Source organism: Chelonia mydas, chromosome 1 (genome assembly GCF_015237465.2).
Source record: "Chelonia mydas isolate rCheMyd1 chromosome 1, rCheMyd1.pri.v2, whole genome shotgun sequence".
In the NCBI taxonomy this organism is placed as follows: Eukaryota; Metazoa; Chordata; order Testudines; family Cheloniidae; genus Chelonia; species Chelonia mydas.
The window spans coordinates 221,001,086-221,024,162 of NC_057849.1; the positions used below are offsets into that span (position 1 = coordinate 221,001,086).

Genomic DNA, 23,077 nt, shown 5'->3' on the forward strand with positions numbered 1-23,077 from the left:
TGCATAACTATTATTTTAGACTTGAAGGTAAATTGCTATGCCATTTAAAATATCTCCAAATTAAACTTTTAATGGCTAAGTATTAAGTCATATATGTAATTTGAAAAAGAGTACTTTCCCATGAAAATTCTTTCTTTTCTCCCCCCCCCCCTTGAATTCAATAGATAATAACTATAGGGATCATTGGGACTTGTAGGTAAGAATAGTTTGGTTTAATTCAATCCGTTCATAAGAAAATTTTTGTCTTGACTTGCTTCAGTTTTGAAACAAATACTATAACTATTCTGTTGGCTAATGAGATTTATTTTAATTTCCAGTCTCTTTCCAATCACTAGAGGATAAGCAGATTTGTGACTTAATAGTAAAAATGCTCTTTCCCTGAATTCATAATTAACTGCTAGTGAGTGCTAAATTGTTCTACAAGAGTGTGATGTGTGATGCAAAAGATTGCATTAGACCCGCAAATAATTGATACACTGCACTGTAATGCAACATAATTGGTTTTGTGTTCTTCTGAGTCACAACATGAACAAAAATTCAGATGATGTTTCCTGTTTTAATGTCATGGCAATTTGTATGCTTTGAATAATAACAGTAGTGAAAAATGAAAACATTTTGGGGTTTATTTTCTTTAACGGATACAGTAACTGTCCTTCCTTTCAAAATAAACATTTTTACTATAATGGCAGTTCTGAATCTCATAATGTGAAGTAACTCTATATATTTTTATTACATGATATGTTCTCGTGTGTAACTTTAAGAGTTTGTATGTGTTAAGAAGCTCTCTGCAGAACCAGGAAACTGCTGAGTGACTTTTCACTGACTATTAATTGTTTCATTTGCGGGTCAAGTTCTTCTCCTGTTTTTCAAAAAATCAGTGATCAGTTTCAAAGCTAATATAAGCTTGTATTTTCCCTGAATGTGCTCACTGTACATCATCTTTTCAGAAATGCTGATTTAACACAATGAATGCACGTTCTTTGCTAGCCTAAAAAAGTCAGCTATATTAAAATCGGTGTTTTGAATTTGGACAGCTGATCCTCTGAATGTATTCAGAAGCTGTAGATGGTAACTCCAACCCTGAAAATGCATTTCCAAATGGATTCAAAATGTCCTTGAATAATGTGATACAAAGTGAGTGAAAAGAATAGTTCAAATTGCTAAATGATTGTTGAGTGGCATTTAAATGAGCAGAGGGATACCTGTTGAAGTTGAAATGAATGAAAACGGTTCTGTGCTATAGAATACTGACAAAATGGTTACTTTGAACACAGTGTGCATGCAGTAGTCATGTTGGGTTTTCTGCTTCTGGAGAAGTCCTGTTCAAATTCCTCTTGAGCTGCTCAGGGCTGGAAAAAGATCTGTTCCAGAAAATGAACTTATTGATGACCAGAAGCGTCAGCAATGGATTCTGTGCAGTTCTAGCTGCACAAGGTTGAAATGCAATCATAGACTACCGTGATGGAATTGGAGCTGCTCTGTGAATACTGCACATTGACCTGATTATTGAGATGATTACTGTATAACTATATTGGGTTACATCAACAGGGCTTCAGATGCTGCTGAGGAGTCTGAAGATGTTCGGCCTGCCTAGGTTCCCTAAAGATCGGAGATGCATCTTTTTAATCTCATGATTTGTTTTTACTGCTTCTGTTTCTCAGAGCTGCTTATTTCATGTTGCAGGGTTTATTTTTAACACTTTTTGAGGGTTTTTTATGTAGCTGTCCAAAAATCAGGTATTCCAGGGGCTATCTTTGTATATGCTGTAATGAGTAATCTCTTTGTAATGTTCCCAAGTGCTCTTTAATGTAGTGCTGTTTGAAACAGCACTAAGTTAAAAAGCACTAGAGAACATTTACTGCGCACCAGCAGGATCTTAAACTGACCTGTTAATGTGCAGCTGCTCTGTGTAGACAAACCCTTGGTTCAGGTAACCAGTGCTGGTGTCTTCATTCTGGTGTTCTGTTGGATAAACATCTTTCTGTCTTTCTTTTGTATCAGTGGTGTGTGTTGGTTAAAACTGAAAATTGGAAGCTCTAAGTATAAGTAATTCCTTTTGTTTTATTGCTGTTGTCATTTATTGCAACTTCCCCTCTGTCACGATCCCATTATTACCACCAATATGTCACTATTACAGGGCTAGCTCCATTTCAGCCCTCTGAGTGTACCCCTGCAGGTATTAGGCCTTGTGCCTTTACCTATCCCATGATGGAATCATGCAGTTCTCCCACGCTGAGACCGGGCCCTGGGCTATGTTATCCTGCAGGTATACACTGCAATTAAACACCCATGTGTGGCCCATGTCAGCTGACTTCAGCTCAGGCTGTGGGACTGTAAAATTATGGGGTAGACTTTCAGGCCAGGGCTGGGACCCAGGCTCTCGGATTCTCCTTCATTTTCAGGGTCCCAGAGCTCAGACTCCAGCCTGAGCTTGAATGCCTACACTGCAATTTTACAACCCTGCAGCCTGAGCCCTGTGAGCCTGAGTCAGCTGACATGGGCCAGCTGTGGGTATTTAATTGCAGTGTAGGCATACCCTGTGTATCCACCATGCTTGCCCAGCATGTCTGAACCTGTTTTTTTTCCCTGTTTGAGGAGTCTGTGGCCAGTGATATACAATCACAAAAGAGCCTTCTTAAAATCATAAGCAATTATTTATTTATAGGAACAATGCATAAGAGAAAAGATTCTAAAACAACATGAAGTCTATACACGTCTTACCATCCCCTGATGGTAACCTAGGCAAACCTAACTTCTTCAGACAGCACAGCAGGTACCTGTGTCTTAGTCTGGTTCCCCCAAACAACTTCCCCCTCTTTTGAGAGAGACGCACTGTGATGGGATCCCCGGGTTGCAAGCTGGGACTGTGAGACCACCGTGCCCCTTTAACTCTCCAGCCTGGGCTGTGTGTCACTAGCAAAGCATTGTGAGAAGCAGCAAACCCCTCCAGGAGCTGTGATAGCTCAGGACAACAGCATGTGGAGCCCCACAGCCAGCTAGATTGCATGAATGCTCCCTGAATCATACAGAGAGAGGCACCAGAGCCAAATCCTCCCAGCACTGTACCTCAGGAATATACCGTCTTGCACTGCTCAAGCTGGGCAGTGCAGATTTATTAATTGGTTCACCACTTCAGCAATGGAAAGTGGACATACACCAGCCTTTGCAAAACCTGAGCAGATTTGCCACACACTTCATACAAACTCACTGGTAAAGATAAACAGTAAACCAAATTTATTGACTGAAAAGTTAGATTTTAAGTGATATTAAGGGATACGCAAAAAGTCGGTTACCAAAAGAAATAAAATATAAGCAGGCAGTCTAAACTCTCAACCCTATTAGATTGGGCAACATCTAGATTAAGCAGTTTCTCACACCACTGGGTAATGCAGTCCTTAATACACACATTTGTTCCTTAAACCTGGGCCAATCTCCTCTATAGGAGTCTTGTCTTCTCAGTGTCTTAGTTGCTTGCAGTGTAGGTGGAGGCAGGAGAAGGTTCCCGCATGTGGCCGCTGTGTCTGTTTTATACCCTCAGTCCATGTGCTTGGAAAACATAAGTCCAGGCATGTCTGGGGGCATTGATCAGTCTCCAGGCAAGGTTGAGCAATTCCCCTGGTGTGGCCTCATGCAGATGAGTCATTGCATTGTAGCTCCCTTGCTGGGCAATGGTTGTTGATGGGTTGATTGATACCCCTGGACGTTGGTTACTTTCCTTGCTGTTGCCTCTGGGGAACTAATATCTGGCTGATTCCCCAGTTTACAGCATGTTTTAGTGACAACCATACAACACAATTCTCATAACTTCATATGCATTAATGATATGTATGTATGGAGAAATGACTTTCAGCAGATTATAACCTTTCCCCTGATACCGTACAAGGCATGCTTTATATGTAAGACCATGATTATATAAAAATGAGAAATATGGGGGTTCCGGGACGCTCTCCCAAGGTATTGAATGTCACACACACCCTTTTGAATCTGCCATAATTCTTTTCCTCTTCTGTGTTCCCAGACTCTGGGTACTTCTGGACTAAACAAGTCTGGTAGGATCATCAGGAGGCAAAGCCAGAGTCCTCAGAGCCACTGTCTCATAATAACCCTCAAGTGTATGCTGAGGGGAGGTTTACCTTGAGTTAGTGTTTTCCTTTCTTGTTTGTTTTTCCTTACAGCCCTGTTGATTTAACCCATACAATAGAAATTCCAATAACCAGGCCAACATATAGTATTAATAAATTATTACAGAACAGCTCCAATTCCATCACAACTACAACAGGCCATGTTTAGCACAATTTCAGAAAAACATGCCTCATGGGAGCAAGTCCTAAACATACCTCTCTGACATTGGCCCGGATGAACACCACTTAACCTGGCCTATGCATGCAGTTAAACTATACGTAGCTGACACCTTTTGCCAGACGTGTGTAGTTTTTAATATTGTAAACCAGTCCTTTGATGTCCTTCAACACACTGCTGCATCCATGCATTGCTGGCCTTTGGGGTGAGAAGGGATAAATTGGGACTGGACATAGCATAATCAGAAATCTAGAAGGTAAGGCTATTGGAATAGAATTAGCTTGTTGCTGTAGTCCATGCTCTTGTCTTTGCAGTTGTCATGCCATTGTATAATCAATATGCGTTATTGTCACGCAACTTTTTTTTTAAATCAGAAGGTTAATATGGGCAGGCAAAAATTACATGGAAAATCTTTTTGAAAGGTACAGCATTGATAGCATTGGAAATTTAAGTCTGCTTTCTGTGTAGATAGAGCTAGAGCACCAGCAGTGCATGCTTCATTTATGTTCCTCCATCCTCTTCTGGAGGATCTTATCTGCGTGAGAGCAGATACTTAAGTCTCCATGTCCAATCAGTCCTTGACCTCTCTTCTGATTCTACAAACAAGCTTGCCTGTCAGCCACTTCCAATTCAAATGCAGTTCCAGTGATATGGGCATTTAATGTTCACTGGGAACTAGAAAGAGAACATAAATCATTTCATATGGATTATAATTTTGTCTGTGCTTGTGTTGTAAAAATCTGAGGCTGATTTTGTATTTGAACACCTTTTTCACAGTAATCTTAAATTTCATGATTCTACAGAAAATGCCTTTATATATACATTGCACCCTTCTTGCCCACTAGGTCTTACGAGGATGTTCAGGCAATCAGGTAGGTTCAAAGCATCTTCATACTAATTCAAGGGTGTATTTTATTATTTGCTCTCTGCCAGTGTTCAGATGCAGCATGCCTTAATGATTTGGAGTTACATTCTGTGTGCTTATTTAAACGCCATGCCATCCCACCACATATGTGAGGAATTATGATTCTGTGGTATGCAAGTCAGCGTGTAACTTTGTCTGTACATTTATATGGACAAAAGATGATAGAAAGACTAAAGTGAATAGTAGTGTCTAATTTCCTGTGTAACATGCTTTTTAAGTGTTTGATTTAAATTGGCTACCTGTGATACCAGATGTTATATCCTGTTGAAGTTTATCTAAGGGCATGTCTAGATGGCGCCTTAGTCCATACAGGCTCAGGTGTAAATTCTAATGTGCACTAGCATGTTGCACACTAACTGGCCCATGTGCACCTTGCTGGTGCACAGTAAAACTTCCCTAGTGTCCATTAAAGTAGTGCTGTTTGAAATGGGACTACATTAGCATGCAGTAGGGAACTTTTAATGTTTTCCAGCAGGGTCCACAAAGGCTAGTTACTGTACAACTGGTGTGCAACAGAATTTACATGTCCGCTGGTGTGGATGTAGGCCATCCCTAAAATGTTCACAGCAGAATGTGGTACAAAGTACCATGAATTTCTTTTTTTAAAAGCATACTCTTTGTATATGTCTAATATTATGCTTAGAGTGAATACGCCACTGCCTACTTGAGATTAATATTGAGCTTGTAATACTAGAACAAGGTGTTGCAAACAGTGGTGCCAATTCAGATATTTGGGCAGCGGGGTGAGGGAAGCTGCAATCCCTGCCCCTCCTGGCAGGCACCCTGCCTGTTCCAGTCCCTGCTTCTCCCTTCCTCTGGGAAGTCAGATCTTGCTTAGCTCTACTGAGTCTACCCTCTCTCTTACCCACAGAGCGCATGAGCCACTGCTGCCAGAAATTGAGTTCTCGGCAGCTCTCCTGTGCTCTGACTTCCCATGTGCCAAGCTGCAACATCATTAGGCCTGGCTGCCCTTCTGTCTGTATGGAGGGACAGTCAAGCCACATATAAGTGGCATTCTGACTATACAGCCAGACGACTTTGGCAGCCTCTGTATTGATTTAGTACGGGACCTCTGGTTAAAAGTGGCCATGCATGGCCTTCCAAGACCGTGGAACTTTGAGTAAGTGCAAAAACATTTGGTGGGGTGGGGGGGAAGTGGACATTCCTCCCTCCAGCCCACTGTAATCAGCCCCGTTGGTTGCCAGGGAAATTGAGAAGTAAAGAAGAAACGGCTTTTTACACCACATACTTAACCTGTGGAACTCAAGGTCACAATGTATAATTGAGGATTAGAGCTCAGAGTGCTTCAAAAAGGATTAGATGGATAATGAAAATACCCAAAACCACGGCAGAAGAACATTTATTAGGGATATAAACCCTTATAGTTTTAGGACACAAGCCCAACAGCTGTAATTAAAACTTCTCTTACAGGCAAGTTATTCCATAATTGTCTATTATGTAACTTCTTGCACTTTCCCTGACACCTTGTACTAGCCATTTTTGGTTATATGTTGTTAGCTTAGATCACTGGTTCTCAATCTGTGGTCTGTAAACAATTAACAATCCATGCAGCACTTGCTGGTGGACTGAAAAGAGCCGGCTTGTCACTTGTGCTTGCTCTCCTTCCAGCTGCTAAAATATTTTAAAAGTAGTACGTTAAAGGCTTTCCTAATTGCTTTACCTTGTAAGTAAGTTGCCACAGTGTGGTGCTTTAGGTGCCAATGGAACAGCAGGTGGGTCACATTATAAACAGGAAGAGAGACAATCTCATGGTATAAGTAGATTCATGAGACCATCTTTCTATTAAGATATTCTCATTAGAAGCACATCTGAGAACCCCTGGGCTAGGTAGGCCATTGGTCTGATTTTCATATGGCACTTTCTGTGTTCTCCAAAAAGAGAAGACTTGGAATAATTTCATTCCTGATTTTAAATAAATTAGCATCTATGCCCAGCTACATATCTTCTGAAATTGTTTTAATCGCTCCAAAGACTATGTCCAAAACACTAGTCAAAGCAGTGGATTAATATAATCTCCTACCACAAGATGGAGACAGGAAATAAAGCAAAACTTTGTGACATCACTACTTAGTGAGTGGACTTCCTAGCTTGAGAACTGCTGCCTCTTTTCTATCTTCCAGCAGATGGAGAATATGTGACTTGATGAACTAAAGAGAGAGTTGTGTTTTAGGGCCCAGTCTTACAGACCTTACTCAGGCAAAATTTCCATTGAATTAATGGGAATTTCACTTGAGGAGATGATCAGGATTGTCCCATTTAATTCATTAACAAATACTTTTCTAAAATTGCCTGGTTATTGGGTACTAGAGTTTTATGTAACCAGTTGAGTGCTGTAGCAGAACCAGTAGGCAATGACTGAGATGTAGTCATGCATGTAGCAGAAGTATGTAAGGACAAAATTAGAAAGGTCAAGGCACAAAATGACATCAAACTAGCTAGAGACATAAAGGGTAACAAGAAAACATTCTCCAGATACGTTAGAAGCAAGAGAAAGATCAAGGACAGGGTAGACCCGTTACTCAATGCGAGGGGGGGAAACACTAACAGAAAATGTGGACATGGCAGAGGTGCTTAATGACTTCTTTGTTTCGGTTTTTACCAAGAAGGTTGTTGGTGGTGGTTGAACGTCTAACATAGTGAATACCAGTGAAAATGAGGTAGGCTCAGAAGAGGCTAAAATAGGGAAAGAACAAGTTAAAAATTACTTAAACAAGTTAGATGTCTTCAAGTCACCAGGACCTGATGAAATGCATCCTAGTGTACTGAAGGGGGCTGACTTAGAAGATATCTGAGCCATTAGCGATTATCTTTGAAAAGTCATGGAAGACAGGAGAGATTCCAGAGGACTGGAAAAGGACAAATGTAGTGCCAATCTATAAAAAGGGAAATAAGGACAACCCGGGGAATTGCAGACCAGTCAGCTTAACTTCTGTACCTGGAAAGATAATGGAGCAAATAATTAAGCAATCAATTTGCAAACATCTAGAAGATAAGTAACAGTCAGCATGGGTTTGTCAAGAACAAATCATGTCAAACCAACCTGATAGCTTTCTTTGACAGGGTAACAAGCCTCGTGGGTAGGGGGGAAGCGGTAGACCTGGTATGTCTTGACTTTAGTAAAGCTTTTGATACTGTCTCGCATGACCTTCTCATAAACTAGGGAAATGCAACCTAGATGGAGCTACTAAAAGGTGGGTGCAAAACTGATTGGAAAACCATTCCCAGAGAGTACATATCCGTGGTTCACAGTCATGCTGGAAGGGCATATTGAGTGGGGTCCCGCAGGGTTCTGTTTTGGGTCCGGTTCTGTTCAATATCTTCATCAGTGATTTAGATAATGGCATAGGGAGTACACTTACAAAGTTTTGCGGACAATACCAAGCTGGGAGGGGTTGCAAGTGCTTTGGAAGATAGAATTAAAATTCAAAATGATCTGGACAAACTGGAGAAATGGTCTGAAAGTAAATACGATGAAATTCAGTAAGGACAAATGCAAAGTACTCCATTTAGGAAGGAACAATCAGTTGCACACATACAAAATGGGAAATGTCTGCCAAGGAAGGAGTACTGCAGAAAGGGATCTGTGGTGTCATAGTGGATCACATGCTAAATATGAGTCAACCGTGCAATGCTGTTGTAAAAAAAGAACATCATTCTGGGATGTATTAGCAGGAGTGTTGTAAGCAAGACACGAGAAGTAATTCTTCCCCTCTGCCCTACGCTGATTAGGCTTCAACTGGAGTATTGTGTCCAGTTCTGGGTGCGCCACATTCCAGGAAGGATGTGGACAAATTGGAGAGCGTCCAGAGAAGAGCGACAAAAATGATGAAAGGTCTAGAAAACATGATCTATGAGAGAAGATTGAAAAAATTGGGTTTCTTTAGTCTGGAAAGAGAAGACTGAGGGGGGGACATAACAGTTTTCAAGTATGTAAAAGGTTGTTACAAGGAGGAGGGAGATTTTGTTTTAACCTCTGAGGATAGTACAAGAAGCAAATGGGGTTAAATTGCAGCAAGGGAGGTTTAGCTTGGACATTAGCTCAAATAAATTTGTTAGTCTCTAAGGTGCCATAAGTACTCCTCTTCTTTTTGCGGATACAGACTAACATGGCTGCTACTCTGAAACCTAACTTTCAGGGTGGTTAAGTACCGGAATAAATTGCCAGGGAGGTTGTGGAATCTCCATCATTTGGAGATTTTTAAGAGCAGGTTAGACAAACACCTGTCAGGGATGGTCTAGATCAGTGGTTCTTAACCTGGGGTGCACGCTCCCTCTGGAGGTGCGAGACATGCCAGATTTTTTAGACTGTAAAGCATCGAAAACACAAATTAAGCACAGGCACGTAAGTACAACTACTTTTCTTGAAGAAACAGTTGTTTCAGAAAATGAAGGAATGACCATTGCAACTGAAGTGACAAAGGATTTGCAACAGTTGAATGACTCTTTCCAAGGATATTTTTCCACTGGAGATCTTGATGTGGCAAAGAAATGGATACTGGATCCATTTCTTTTTAACCTGGATTCTATCAACGATAGTGATTTGATGAAAGATGATCTCATTGAATTATGAGCCAATGGCCAAATCCGAATGGAGTTTGAGACAATGAAGCTTGAGAATTTGTGGTGTGCTCAACTAGCACCGTTTCCACAACTGGTGAAGACAGCACTGGAGATCCTCATGCCATTTGCGACTACATACTTGTGTGAGGTAGGATTTTTATCACTCTTACGCATCAAAACAAAGGCCAGAAACCGCCTAAATGCAAGTGATGACGTGCGTTTGACTATTTCAAAAAAAGGTTACTCGTTTCTCGAACATCATTGAACAAAAACAGCAGCAGAAGAGTCAATGAACCGATACATGAAAAGTTACACACTTTTAAAAGTTTATTAATTTTACTGTGAAATTAAAATATATAATTCTCTTTCATTCTATAGTTATGATATATCTAGGTTTAAAGAACTGACCTACTTCAACGATTTTTGATAAGGGGTACGAGAATATATTTTGAGAACCAAAGGGGTGCAGGCTGCAGTAAAGGTTAAGAACCACTGGTCTAGATAATACTTACCCCTGCCTTGAGTACAGGGGACTGGACTAGATGACCTCTCAAGGTTCCTTCCAATCCTATGATTCTATGTGCTGGCCGGGCCCAGCCCCACACTTGGAAATTTTTTATAGTCCTATTTTATAGATACTAGCTACATTGAGCAGTAGGTGCAATAGTATAAAAAGTTTTTAGACAGACTAACTTTTGAGCTAAATATTAGTAGGCAGCTTATAACATTAGTATTTGGTCGCAAACAAGGGCTTTCGCTTTAGTATAGTTTACCACAATTTATACTACCTTCATACTATACTGAGATACCCTTAAATTAGGTGGGTGCTGTGGGGGTTGGTGTTGGACCTTACACACAAGCTGCCTTGACAGTTTTCTCCTGTATAGAAGCTCTTCTAGGATCCCAGATACATGTACTTTTAAACTGTAAATTCCAGCCACACTATATAACAATAATAATAAAACCAAAATGTACATATTGGGTAACATGTTCAATAATGTCCAAGTGACTTATTCTAAATCTCACTGAAAGTCTGTGGGCCTAAGGAGCCTAAGTCATGTTTGAAAATTGGAATTAGGCTCCTACGTCAGTTTTAGGTGCTTTTGAAAATCTTACTCGCTGTAAACAAATTGGTAAACTCATTTTATCTCCTATCACTATATATGTGTAGTAGGTTATAAACCATGGAAGTTTGTTCTCAATCTTAATACGTTTAAATAATGTGAGGAAACAGTCTGAAAAAGGGGTTAGAATCCTTACATTAAGGCTTATGAAATGGGACAGTTGTCACAGTAAGCTAATGTTATGATCTACCATACTAACCTTGACCGAGTCCAGTAAAAGGTAAAGATGCTACTATTTTAGAATATAAAGCCATAATATTTCCAGGACAAATGTAAAGAAACTGCATTTTGTTGCCATTACAACTGTGTATGTATCAGAAAGCCAGTCATGCTTTGGCTCAAAAACCTGCTGTTTATATTGGGTCAGTTCTTGCTAAGTATTCATGCTGGTAAAAATACATCACATATTATAAAATGGTATCTTGTTACTTTTCTTTCACAGGTTATTTTGTTTCAGAACAATTTTTTATGTGCAATATTTTTTCTAGCAGTAATATAAAGCCCTTTTCCCATAGGGGGAAAATAAGCAAAAATCAAGTAGGTAAGAGTGACATGAAAACAAAAGCAGCATTGAAGGAGTGGATTGGAATTTACTGTTGGTCTTCAAAGTCCCTTTTTTATAGTGTTCTGTAATAAAATACCTGTTTTCAGCTTAACCCCTAATAGAGAGAGAGAGAGAAAGATACCTTATCCTCACTACTGCTCTCTGAATGTTAATCTTCTTTGTGCTTTGGCTGAGCATTAGTTTAGCTTATTCTCTGCTTCCTGTCTGGTCTTTTCTGGCCCTGTTTTTTGCATGCAGGTCGACAGCTTTCCTGGTCATCTTTATCCATCTGTGCTGCAAGCTGTCCCGCATCACCAGGTACAAGGAACAGTGTCTACACACACCATCATATATGTCTTGAGGGACTGATTATTGATGTGACAGGACATGTTTTGTGTGTAATTAAGCTGGCTCAGATTTGTACCCCATTGCCATTCATGTGCCTCTGTTTCCCTTGTTCATTTCTCCAAATGTCCACCTGCACTCAAGTTCTTTGGTGTCCATGTCTTGGGTATACTTGGTACAGATGGTCTTTTACAAAACTTAAGCAGCCATTACAAAACGAGAGCAGACTTTAACAAGTTTAATAATCTATCTGATAATGGTTCAAATTACCTTTCAGCTTGCCTCTGGTTTTTGGTGAATCTGATTTTCTTGGGAGCTGGCAGAGCAAGTAGAAAAAAGTAGCAGCCAGTGAGCAGGACTGGATATATATTGGCCATTGTGAATATTTTGGCTGGAGCTGCATTTATATATTAACTGAATCTAAACCAAATATTTAATACCAAAGAATACATAATTCTACCTAAACCTAATTAGCAGATATTTTCTTTCTCCTTTTCCCTTCCTTTCTTCCTGCCCTCATTTCTCTTTGTGCGTAAATAGAAGTTTTCCTCTTTATCATCAGTCTCTTATTCCTGCCTGATTTGTTCAGTGGTGCCCCAATCCAGTGTGGGAGACATCAGATTGTCTTCAGCATAGCAAACTGTGTGATGTCATAGACACTCGATTGGGGCATCATAATGGAAGATCTCTGCCCAACGATAGGGGAGGATTGTGAAATTTTCTTCCCTGTTGTCTCTGAAAGGGAATGGTCCAGTTACCCAGGGTCATGGACCCATGTGGAACAAATTACCAAAGGTCATGGTGGATTCTCCATCACTGACCATTTTTAAATCAAGAGTGAATGTTTTTCTAAAATATATTCTAGGAATAATTTTTGGGACTTGTATGATCTGTGCTACACAGGAGGATAGACTAGATGATCAAAGAGGGCCCTCCTGGATTTAAAGTCTATGAAAAAATCCCCTCTCTGTTAACCTTTTCCAGAGAGAGGGTTTTTTTGGGGAGGGATGATGCATTTAAGAATGGACTCTGGCTGTTGAGTGGAGATGTGTCTTTGTATTCATACTTTTTATTGGGTTAGTTGTAAATTTGGGATATGTCTTTTTTCCAGCCTAGAAATGTGGAAGTTTAATGTTTGAAGTATGATTAGTAGATTAATTTATGTGGTGTAAATGCACCTGGATTCTTAAGCAATGGGTGACTGACTTTGATATATAAAAGCATGGGACCTGAGAGAGGCTTGTCCAACATATATAATACACACTCATTGTTTAGTGATCAGAAGTGATGGGAAAAGATGTACAGAAAAAAGTTGATTTCTTTCTCACCGCACCCCTTTTTTTAAAATAAAGTTTCATAAAATGTAGCAGCAGTAATTAAGGCCCACAGTTCAGACTATACATTGACATTTCTCATAGTATGCTTGTTGCACTGGATATTGTATGTTTTCAAATCATTATTCTTCCTAAGGTCGTGCTCAGAGGAATACCTTGAACTCTTAAACTAAGCTGCTACTTCTGCCATGCTTCCTTTATACTTTTGATAGCATTTGGAATGGAACTCAAAAACAAACAAATCAAAATAAAACAACCCCCCCCAAAAACAAAACAAAACCCCCCACATACAATAGTTTGTGCCTGTAAGACCACTCTTGAGGAGCAAAACTGGTTAAAGTAAAATGAAATAGAGGATACAATTCCTCAGGCTTGAGTTACAACTGTTATGAGCTATCTATATTTGGTAGCTGGAGTTTACAACTTCAGATTTTATTCCTGGGTAGCATCACTATCACATGTTGAAGGTATTTTAATATTTTATATTTCTTCAAAATTGAAGCATTATCATGAGTGATTCTGATGAACTATTTAGTTGCTTAGAAGCTCACGACTTCTTGACACAGAAAATATTTTATCTTTCTATTCTGACTTTGCTTTGAGCGAACACTTACTTTGAAGCGAATTTTGGAGGTCCACACAATAAAAAATAGTCATCTTGCAATATAGCAAATTAATCATTTCTGAAAAGAGCATTTCTGGGCAAAAAGATAACTGTTCATAACTATGACAACGATCTTTATGATAAATTTTTAATGCAGGTGATGTGAAGTTTGAATTTATTACTGAAAGTTTTGATTGTATAGAATGGAAAAATTTAAGGATTAGAGGGCTAATATTTCAGAGAAAGGGGTCACTTAGGACTTAGAGTGACAACAGTGTAAAATTGCTTTTAATGTTAGGGTTCATCATCATCACTCCCATAACCGCATTGGTTGTTGATGAGTAATCAACCAATTGTCTCCACCCTCACGATTGTCAGCGATTGAGTCTATGCGAAGTCCATTCCTGTCCATTCTTTTATGTTGTCGATCCATCTCTTCTTCTGTCTACCTCTTCTTCTCTTCCCCGTACTGTCCCTTGGAGGATGATCTTGGATAGGCCAGATGATCTTATTACATGGCCGTACCACTTCAGCTTGCACTTCATGTTCGTCAGGAGATCTTCATATGACCCAGTGCACTGGGTGGTGATGTTGTGGACCTCTTCATTAGTGACATGGTCGAAGTAGGAGATACTTCTGTAAAATCCTGGGCATCTCATCTCTACTACCTGTATTTTCCGTTCAAGTTCTGCTGTAAGGATCTGTGTCTCGCACACGTACAGAAAAATGGAGATGACCAATGTGTGCAGCAGTTTCAGTCTGGATTCCAGGGAGATATTCTAATTCCTCCAAATTGGCTTTAGCTTTGCCGCTGCTGCTGCTGTTGGTGCAGTTCTTGCCAGAATTTCTGCCTTTGATCCTTCATCAGTGATTGCCCCCAAATAATTGAACTGTTTCACTGTCTCCAGCTCTTGTCCAGACAGTGATATGTGAGCTGATCCCATCACATTTGTTTGTCATTAGCTTGATTTTTCTCTGCACTGATTTCCATGCTGTATTTTGTGGAGGTTTCATCCAATCATTTCACAAGGTTGGCAAGTTCATTTTCGCTGCTTGCCAGGCTGTCAATGTCATCAGCAAACCGAAGATTTGAGATTGTTCGCCCCCCAATGCTCACTGTGCATTAGTGATCTTCTAGGGCATCAGTCATTACACACTCCAAGTTGATGTTGAACAGTGTGGGCAAAAGAAGGCAGCCTTGCTGGACTCCAAGAGTGGTGTGAATCCACTCTCCTATTGTGCCACTGACGAGACCTACGCTGCTGGCCTTGGTATACAGTTGTTTAATGGTAAGAATAAGCTTACGACCAACGTTGTAATTCTTCATGGTTGCTCAGAGAGCTTCATGCCATACTCTGTCAAATGCCGCCTTCTTGGTCGTCAGAAGATCTTCATGTGACCCAGTGCCAGGTGTATTGTTCCATTTCATACATGAGTTCTTTCAACCTCCCTATTTGTCTCAATGTCCTTACATTCCATGTGGCTATGGTGATGTTATCTCTTCCACCGATCCTCTTTGTTGGGGTTACACCAGTAGCACACTTGTTGCATCCATCCTGGTGGGAGACAGATGGCGCGGTCATTACTAACCCGGGCTGCAACCAATCCGGTATGGACATGGTTGACTTGCTCATCATCTGTCTTGGACAAATTTATAACCTGGTGGAGCCCATTCCTCTCCAGGCAGCCCCCTTTTCGTTGCCTCTTACGACATGCAGGAAGAGCAGTGGGCCTATTCTGTCCCCAAACCCACAGGGGAAATGTTAGGGTACAAGGATAAAAAACTGATTTGCCTAGCTGTGGCTTAATATTGTACAGAACACTAACCTGCACTGCCTGACTCTGCATGAATTGAATGTTTCTGATATAGAAGACTGCAGTTTGTCTGAGAGCATTAAGGAACCATATAATATAACTGCTAAATACTATGAGCCTCATAGTACTGCTTCCCAGTGACCCACTCAGAACAGAGGATCTAGTTTCTCCCAGTAAGAGGCTTGAACCAAATTCACACTGATTCTTGGTTTTGAGAGAGCTGTTCTTGGATACAACACTAGGCCCTCCCAGCATCTGGAGAAATTGTCCTGGCATCCCCCTTGGCATCTGGTGGGTATAGGAAGTGGAATAAATTGAGCTTGGAAAAGATTTGCACTTTTCCCTTATGGGGTGAACAGCTATTGCTCAGAAATGAAATTGATATTAAAATATCATATGGTGATATGATACATCTATTTGCTATATAAGTTGTGGCACCCTAGAGAGATTCAGAAGGCAGAGGGCAGGCTACTGTATTATACTCCCTGGGCAAGAACTTTTCTTTTAACCTGAGGGAGCTACAGCTTGAGTGCCTTGGCTGACTGCAAATCTAGCATACAGGGAGAAGGCAATCTGTCACATAGATATGCCCCAGATGCCTACTGTTTTATACATGAAGATGAACACCTTGAACTCAACCGGAAAAAAAAACTTATTAGAAGCAGTGCAGATTACAGAGCAGAGTGCAATGTGCTCCCTGCATCAAAGCACAGTTTAATAAGCAGGCACCAGTATTCTGCACTAACTTTCAGCTTCCAAGTGGTCCTAACAGATAGTATGCAAAGTGAGTTTAATTTTGAGCTGAGAAGGTTGTGAATAACCATAGAAAAGTCTGCACTGAAAAGAAAAGGTTGGACACTTCTTACTCTATGCAGAAAGAAGAAAATCTTTCTGGCCACAGTTACTACCTGTATATCCAGCCATCTCCTAAATCAGTAAGGATACCCAAGAGTGTGTTGTGGGGTGCTAACAGAACAGTTCTTCCCTTGAATACGCTTAGGCCATGACTTACCCTCCCTTTGATAGACTATTTCAAATCCTAATAGCTTTTTGCGAGGAGAAACCCTTCCTTGTATCAAGGCCATACCACACCCTCTGTCTGTGGCCACAGGTGATGCTGCTTCTGTGGGGTCTGAAAATGGCTACTCCTAAATACTTGTGTGATTCCTTAAGATATTTCATACATTGCAGCATCCGTCAGTTGCTTTTTCTTAAGACCGTGATCAATGAATGGAATCTTTGCTTATAGAAACGTGGCTCGTCAGAACAAGTGCAAAACTGGCAGGTCACATTCTATAGAGCTCCTTTGGAGCAGCCCCAGCAGTAATGCTAGAAGGGCACAGAAATTCTATTTCCAGAAATCTTTGTTTTTCCCTAAAAATATAGTTTAAAGTAGCTCTGGTTAAATGCAGGTCTGAGTCAGATGTAAGTCAAATTATTTTCCAGTTTTCTGTCCTGCTAGCAATGTTCAGTTATGTCATTTTAGAACTCTATTGTCCAGGCCTTCATTTTCATTTTCAGTCCTTAGCATGTGTACTATGGATTTTCCATTCCTCAGCATTGATGTGAAATGCATTAGTGTTCAGCTTGAAGATAGGTCAACCAACTGGTTTCATAGGATGAACCTGAGACTCTGACAACTTTAATTTTCTAAGAGGACCTGCTTTTCTCATTTCTGCTCACTTTAAACCAATTACATTCATAAGTGGTGATGAATTAGTGTTTCACTTTGTTTTCTTATGGACAGTCACTTCTTTTTCTTTGGTAGTATGCATATGGTGGTTCTTGGTTGAATCGAACTGTTTCTTCATGGCAATGTTTTCCAAGTTAGTCCTTTCTATTTAGATCTGCTCTCGGTGGTTTGTGCCAAGTTTTCTAGAAGCATCAACATTACAGGGTTAGCTGCACCTCCATCTCCTTTGAGGTGTGTCTGAGTGCACACCCTCCGGTGCCATGCTTCAGACATTTATCTATCCCAGCAAGGAAATTTGCAGTTCTCCCACTCTTAGGCCATGGACATGGGCTGTAGTAGTCTGCGTATCCACCAAGCTTATCCAGTGAGTCTGACTGAGTATGGACACCTGCATTTCTTCCCTTTGGGAGTAGTGGTATGTAGTGACTGAACAGCTTACTTAAAACAAAAGTTTTATATAGCAGTAGGAACAAAGCATTAGAGAAAAAGGATTTTAAAACAGTCTACATGCATGTCTAATATAGCTAGAGTGCTATCAGTGAGAATACTGCATGATGGTGGCCTAGCCATCTCCGCTGTTCTTGGGCTTTGGCCTTTCCTCATCAAACCTAGCTTTGTAGGTTGACTGGAGAAGCAAAGACAGAATCTTCGAAGGTCTTGCATTGCTCCTTGGGAGCTAAATGTTTGCTGGTAGTAAGCTTTGTGGAGCGATTCTTCTTTTTCCTGCCTGTTGTCCAGAAAGACCTCTCCCGAGTTAAACCAATATATTCATATAAGAGACTATACTAGTAACGACAGGCTTCAGAGTAGCAGCCGTGTTAGTCTATATTCGCATAAAGAAAAGGAGTACTTGTGGCACCTTAGAGACTAACACATTTATTACAGCATAAGCTTTCGTGAACTACAGCTCAGTTCATCGAATGCATCCAATGCTCTAAGGTGCCACAAGTACTCCTTTTCTTTATTCTAGTAACCAGGCCAACATACAGTATTAATAAATTACTACAGAGCAGCTCCAAATCCATCACAACATTAAATACTTCTGGTAACTGTGAATACAGATATATGTAAAGAGAGAAGATTTTTAACCACCAAGTTAATAAGTCATGTGTCATTTGAAAATAGTGGCATAAAATGTTGCTCTATCATACCACTAGAATCAATTTCCATATGTCTTTACCAATGCATGCACTAGATTGGGTAAGGCCAAAAGAATATCAAGACCTGACAGACAGACCAACTTTGAAAATAACTATGGAAGCTCTGGCTATTAACAGATTCTATGTTAAATTAAAAAAAAAAACAAAAAAAACTGTTGCCTGGATTGAGGAAGGCTGTAATATCTGAAGTGGTGTTAACGCTTCTTGATGCAGTACATGATAAAATGTCGGAATTCCATGTCTTTTTATAGCAGGTGTGTCTAAAGTGTAATCAGCAGGCCAAAACCGAGCACAAGGGTTCACAAGTCAACTTGTGGCAACCTTCATCCGTAATGAATTATGTGGACTTACGTGGATATTTTTTGTTCAGAAATTTAAAAATAACAGGAGAGCTGCCAGTTATCCCAATCTCTCTTTTGTGTTGCTGTATTAGTGAGAGACATTTTCATGCATCAAGATATTTTGGAGGAACCGGGTACTGCTATAATACAGATCCAAAAGAACTATCCAAAAAGTGCATGAAAACAAATGTGGATATTTTAATTTCACCAGCATCAGGTTATAATGTACTCATAATTTAACCAAATTAAACCTCAAGTTTTCATGATTGAAGCTGGTGAATCAGCAGAGTTTTAGTTTAACTGAAAGAGAGTTAATTTCTTGTCATCATAAACTTATTTATATACTTTCCCTTTTTTCCTATTGCTTCAAATGACATGCTTAATATTCGCCTGGCCTTGAAGAAAGCAGCGAAATGATCAGTTTTTTTCACCTAAACAAAATTATAGTGCTATCAATCCAAACCATTCTCCTTCCAAACAGTTTTCAGTTGCAGATTAAACTCAAAAGGTAAGTACAAGAAGAAGGCAGGAAAATGGATTATCAAAAGATCATAGAAAAATTCTAACTATTCTTGACTGGAATGAAAAACATGAAAAAATACAATACCATGAGTCTACAAAAAGGTCATCTCAGAGAAACAGTGCTTATAGCGCTATATTTAGAGGACTGAAGTCAGCAGGAGTTAGACTTGAGTAAGGATTGTACAAATGGGCCCATAGTAAATTGCCTGAAATAATTAAACTTTTCCATACACAGCTATTGTCTTGAAAATTTGTGTATATGTTAAGTCTAGGAAGCCAATGTCTCCGCATGTATTAAAAATCTGGAAGGAGCAGAGAGCTGGTTATTCAGAAAGCTAGAGAAGTATGTATCCTTCTTTGGACAACCTGGAGGGAGCTAAACACAAGTATGGCTAAGAGTACATGAAAAGGGGTAATAGTGGCTCTGCAACGTACTTGCAATGTAGCTTCTGAAAAGCTCTGCTTATGGTGGTAATGTATTGACATATTTATGGGGTTATCAATCAGGTAGGACATGTTAGAACAACTGTGTTCTGAGATCATGCCTTATAATAAATATCCATTTCCTACTGCCTGAAGAAAAATGCTGCCAGTGGTTCCCCCAGCATGACACTGGATTCATGAGCCACTTCGTGCTACAAGGGCAACAGGTGTGCTTGGAAAGCTCAGAGTTGGCTGTTGTTTCTTTAGGGATATAGCAAGATCTATGGGGTATTTGCATTTTGTTCCAAAATGTCTTACAGATTTTCAGGCTCTGCAAAGTTGTCAGGCTCTACCCTCTACTACTTTCAGGCTGCCTCAGACTTCGCCCACAAGTGGGCAACATAGTGATGTGCTTTCTACCCCATGAAACTGGCACAATGTTTGTTACACATTTCCCCCCCCCCGCCCCACCCCCATCAGTGGGAATGGAAATATTAGCCCAGAATTCTTAATCTTCATTAGCACTGAGTACATTTCCTATATCCTCTTCTTCTTCCTCCCTGAAGGCATGAATATGTGGGGTCACGAAACAAGACAGTCTTTCACCATAATACTTATGTTCATAAATTCAGGCTGGGAATAAACCTATTGATAGACACCATGTTGAAAAAAAATGCTCTCAGGGATATCAGTTAACGAGCTTGGGCAGCCTATGTGCTATACAGCCTCTACATAGTTCTTCCCACCCACCACAGAAAAGGTCTTTGTTTAACGTATAACATGGGACATGTCTTTTAGCCAGTCTCAACTATTTGAGTGCTAAAATTAAAAGTATAGCAAGAAATTGATAGTTACACGGTGCAAATGAGTCTCTATCCTTCTCGGCAACCTGTCTTGCATCCTGCTACTCTAGCACCATTGATTTAATATGGGGTTGAGTGAGGGACCATAAGAAGTGATTATAGGAGGTGGAGGGGAGAGACAAATTCTGAATTGGTTTCTCTCTCCCATATCCCCAAATGCAATATTCATTTTTTGTGGATAGTCTTTCTTCCCTCCTGTCAGGGTTCCCTCCCCACTCTGAACTCTAGGGTACGGATGTGGGGACCCACATGAAAGAACCCCTAAGCTTATTTTTACCAGCTTAGGTTAAAAACTTTCCCAAGGCACAAATTCTGCCTTGTCCTTGAACAGTATGCTGCTACCACCAAGTGATTTAGACAAAGAACATCGAAAGGACCACTTGGAGTCCTATTCCCCCAAGCCCTACACCCCCTTTCCTGGGGAAGGCTTGAGAATAATATCGTTACCAATTGGTACAGGTGAACACAAACCCAAACCCTTGGATCTTAAGAACAAGGAAAAATCAATCAGGTTCTTAAAAGAAGAATTTTCTTTAAAGAAAAGGTAAAAATCACCTCTGTAAAATCAGGATGGTAAATACTTTACAGGGTAATCTCTATGTTTTGAATCGGAATCCCTCTAGGCAAAACCTCAAGTTACAAAAAGACACAAAAACAGGAATACACATTTCCTCCAGCACAGTGAATTTCACAAGCCAAAACAAAGAAAACCTAACGCGTTTTCTAGCTAGATTACTTACTAACTTTACAGGAGTTGGAGGGCTTGCATCCTTGATCTGTTCCTGGCAAAGGTATCACACAGACAGACACAAGCGTTTTCCCCTCCCTCCAGATCTGAAAGTATGTTGTCCCCTGACTGGTCATTTGGGTCAGGTGCGAGCCAGGTTGCTTGAGCTTCTTAACCCTTTACAGGTAAGAGGATTTTATAGTACTGTATCAGAGCTTCTTAACCCCTTCCCTTTATATTTGACACCTTAATCCTGGTGAGAAGATTTAGTATTTGGCCCAATGCCTTTGTTCTGTTTCTTAGTTCCATGTTCCCTTTGTGAGCTGTCAGCTGGGAGCACAGGGGATCAAGGACTTTTAAGATTTCTTTGGCTGGCTGTCATTTTTTCTGGCAACCTGTCGCCACTCCCCAGCCATACCTCAGGGAAGAACAGTGCATGCTCATGGTCTCCACAGCATCCAACACGCTGTGTAAGCAGCGTACGTTTGCCACTGAGTGATGATTTCCTCTTCAAGATTTCTCTAATATTCAGTGACTGTGAAGCCTGGCACTTGGGAGCCACCTGGACCCAGTACTTGGCTTATAGAGAACCTGGATGCAGTGCAATACTATTTATTGCAAAATAAATCAAAGTCCCCAATTGTTTTCATTCATTGCAGTGTCCAAATTGCAATTTTTCATGTCGTGAACTTCCACTTAGAGCGAAAGTGGTGTTCAAGAAAAAAACGCTTAACTGTAAGAGGGTCCCTGTGTGTGTGTTCTCACTTGGTATGTACCATATCATATGTGTACATTTGTATTTTTGCATGTGGCATGTGTGTAATAATCAATTCATTGCGCCTGCTCTAAAAATGTAGTATCTTACAATGGGACTCTTTTTTAGAAAAAAAAGATTTACTATGGAAATTCATGGGTGAGGGGAAAGAATTTGTAGATGCTGCCTCCCTAATGCACTGTGCTCTTTCTAAATTATTTGTCTAGTGAGAAGGCGCTTAGAAGGGAACAGCAATGAAATGTCACAGGACAACAGCTTCACCGATGACATAGACCTCACATCAGAGGAGTCACCACTGCCTGTTGTATCTGATGTGGCACAGTAAGTGGAATAATGGCTTTTACTGGATAATATAAACATCAGCTAATGGTGGGGGGAAATGCTATATACTGAATAGAAGTTCTTTGCATGTTTTTTTTTTTAACACACTTGCAGTTAGCTTAAAGCTAAGAGCTGTTACTCAGTATAATGTATTGGGACAGAAAAAACTGTTCTTTAAGCCATAGTTAGGAGATCTGATGTTTTTGGTTTGTGACTTCATCTTTTGAGTCCAGTAAAAATGTTTCCTGAGACTGATTCTCAAGGGCCGCTTCATAAATTCAGGCAGGTTTCTGAATGGGTCTGATCTCCAAAATCCCCTGAATGCATTGAATGTCCATTGTAGGTCATAATGAAACACTTTTGTGTGTGGACATGACCTGAAAGGAAGGAAACTATGTTGAAAGGACAATTGAAGTGAAATGTTTGCCTCCAAGAGGAAATGCACTTGTGGGATGTTACCCCAAAGGTAGTGTAGACACTTAAACAGCTATAAGAAAAGGAGTACTTGTGGCACCTTAGAGACTAATAAATTTATTTGAGCATAAGCTTTCATGAGCTACAGCTCACTTCATTAAACAGCTATGTTCATAAAGGAATTATGTGGATATACTTAACAGGGAAACAGCGCTTTCCAGAATTAGAGGGTAGAATAATTTAATGCAGTTCTAACTGTCACTGGGT

At 40.2% G+C, this 23,077-nt stretch overlaps 1 protein-coding gene across 1 annotated transcript in view; it reads left to right on the forward strand.

Annotated features, from left to right (window-relative positions):
- The window catches only part of LOC102940290 (potassium voltage-gated channel subfamily KQT member 1-like), a 742,437-nt gene that overhangs the window by 135,148 nt on the left and 584,212 nt on the right, over positions 1 to 23,077 (forward strand). The window contains exon 11 of the mRNA XM_043532723.1: positions 22,282 to 22,396. Coding sequence (XP_043388658.1) covers positions 22,282 to 22,396 — 115 coding nt within the window. The remainder of the gene's footprint in view (positions 1 to 22,281; positions 22,397 to 23,077) is intronic.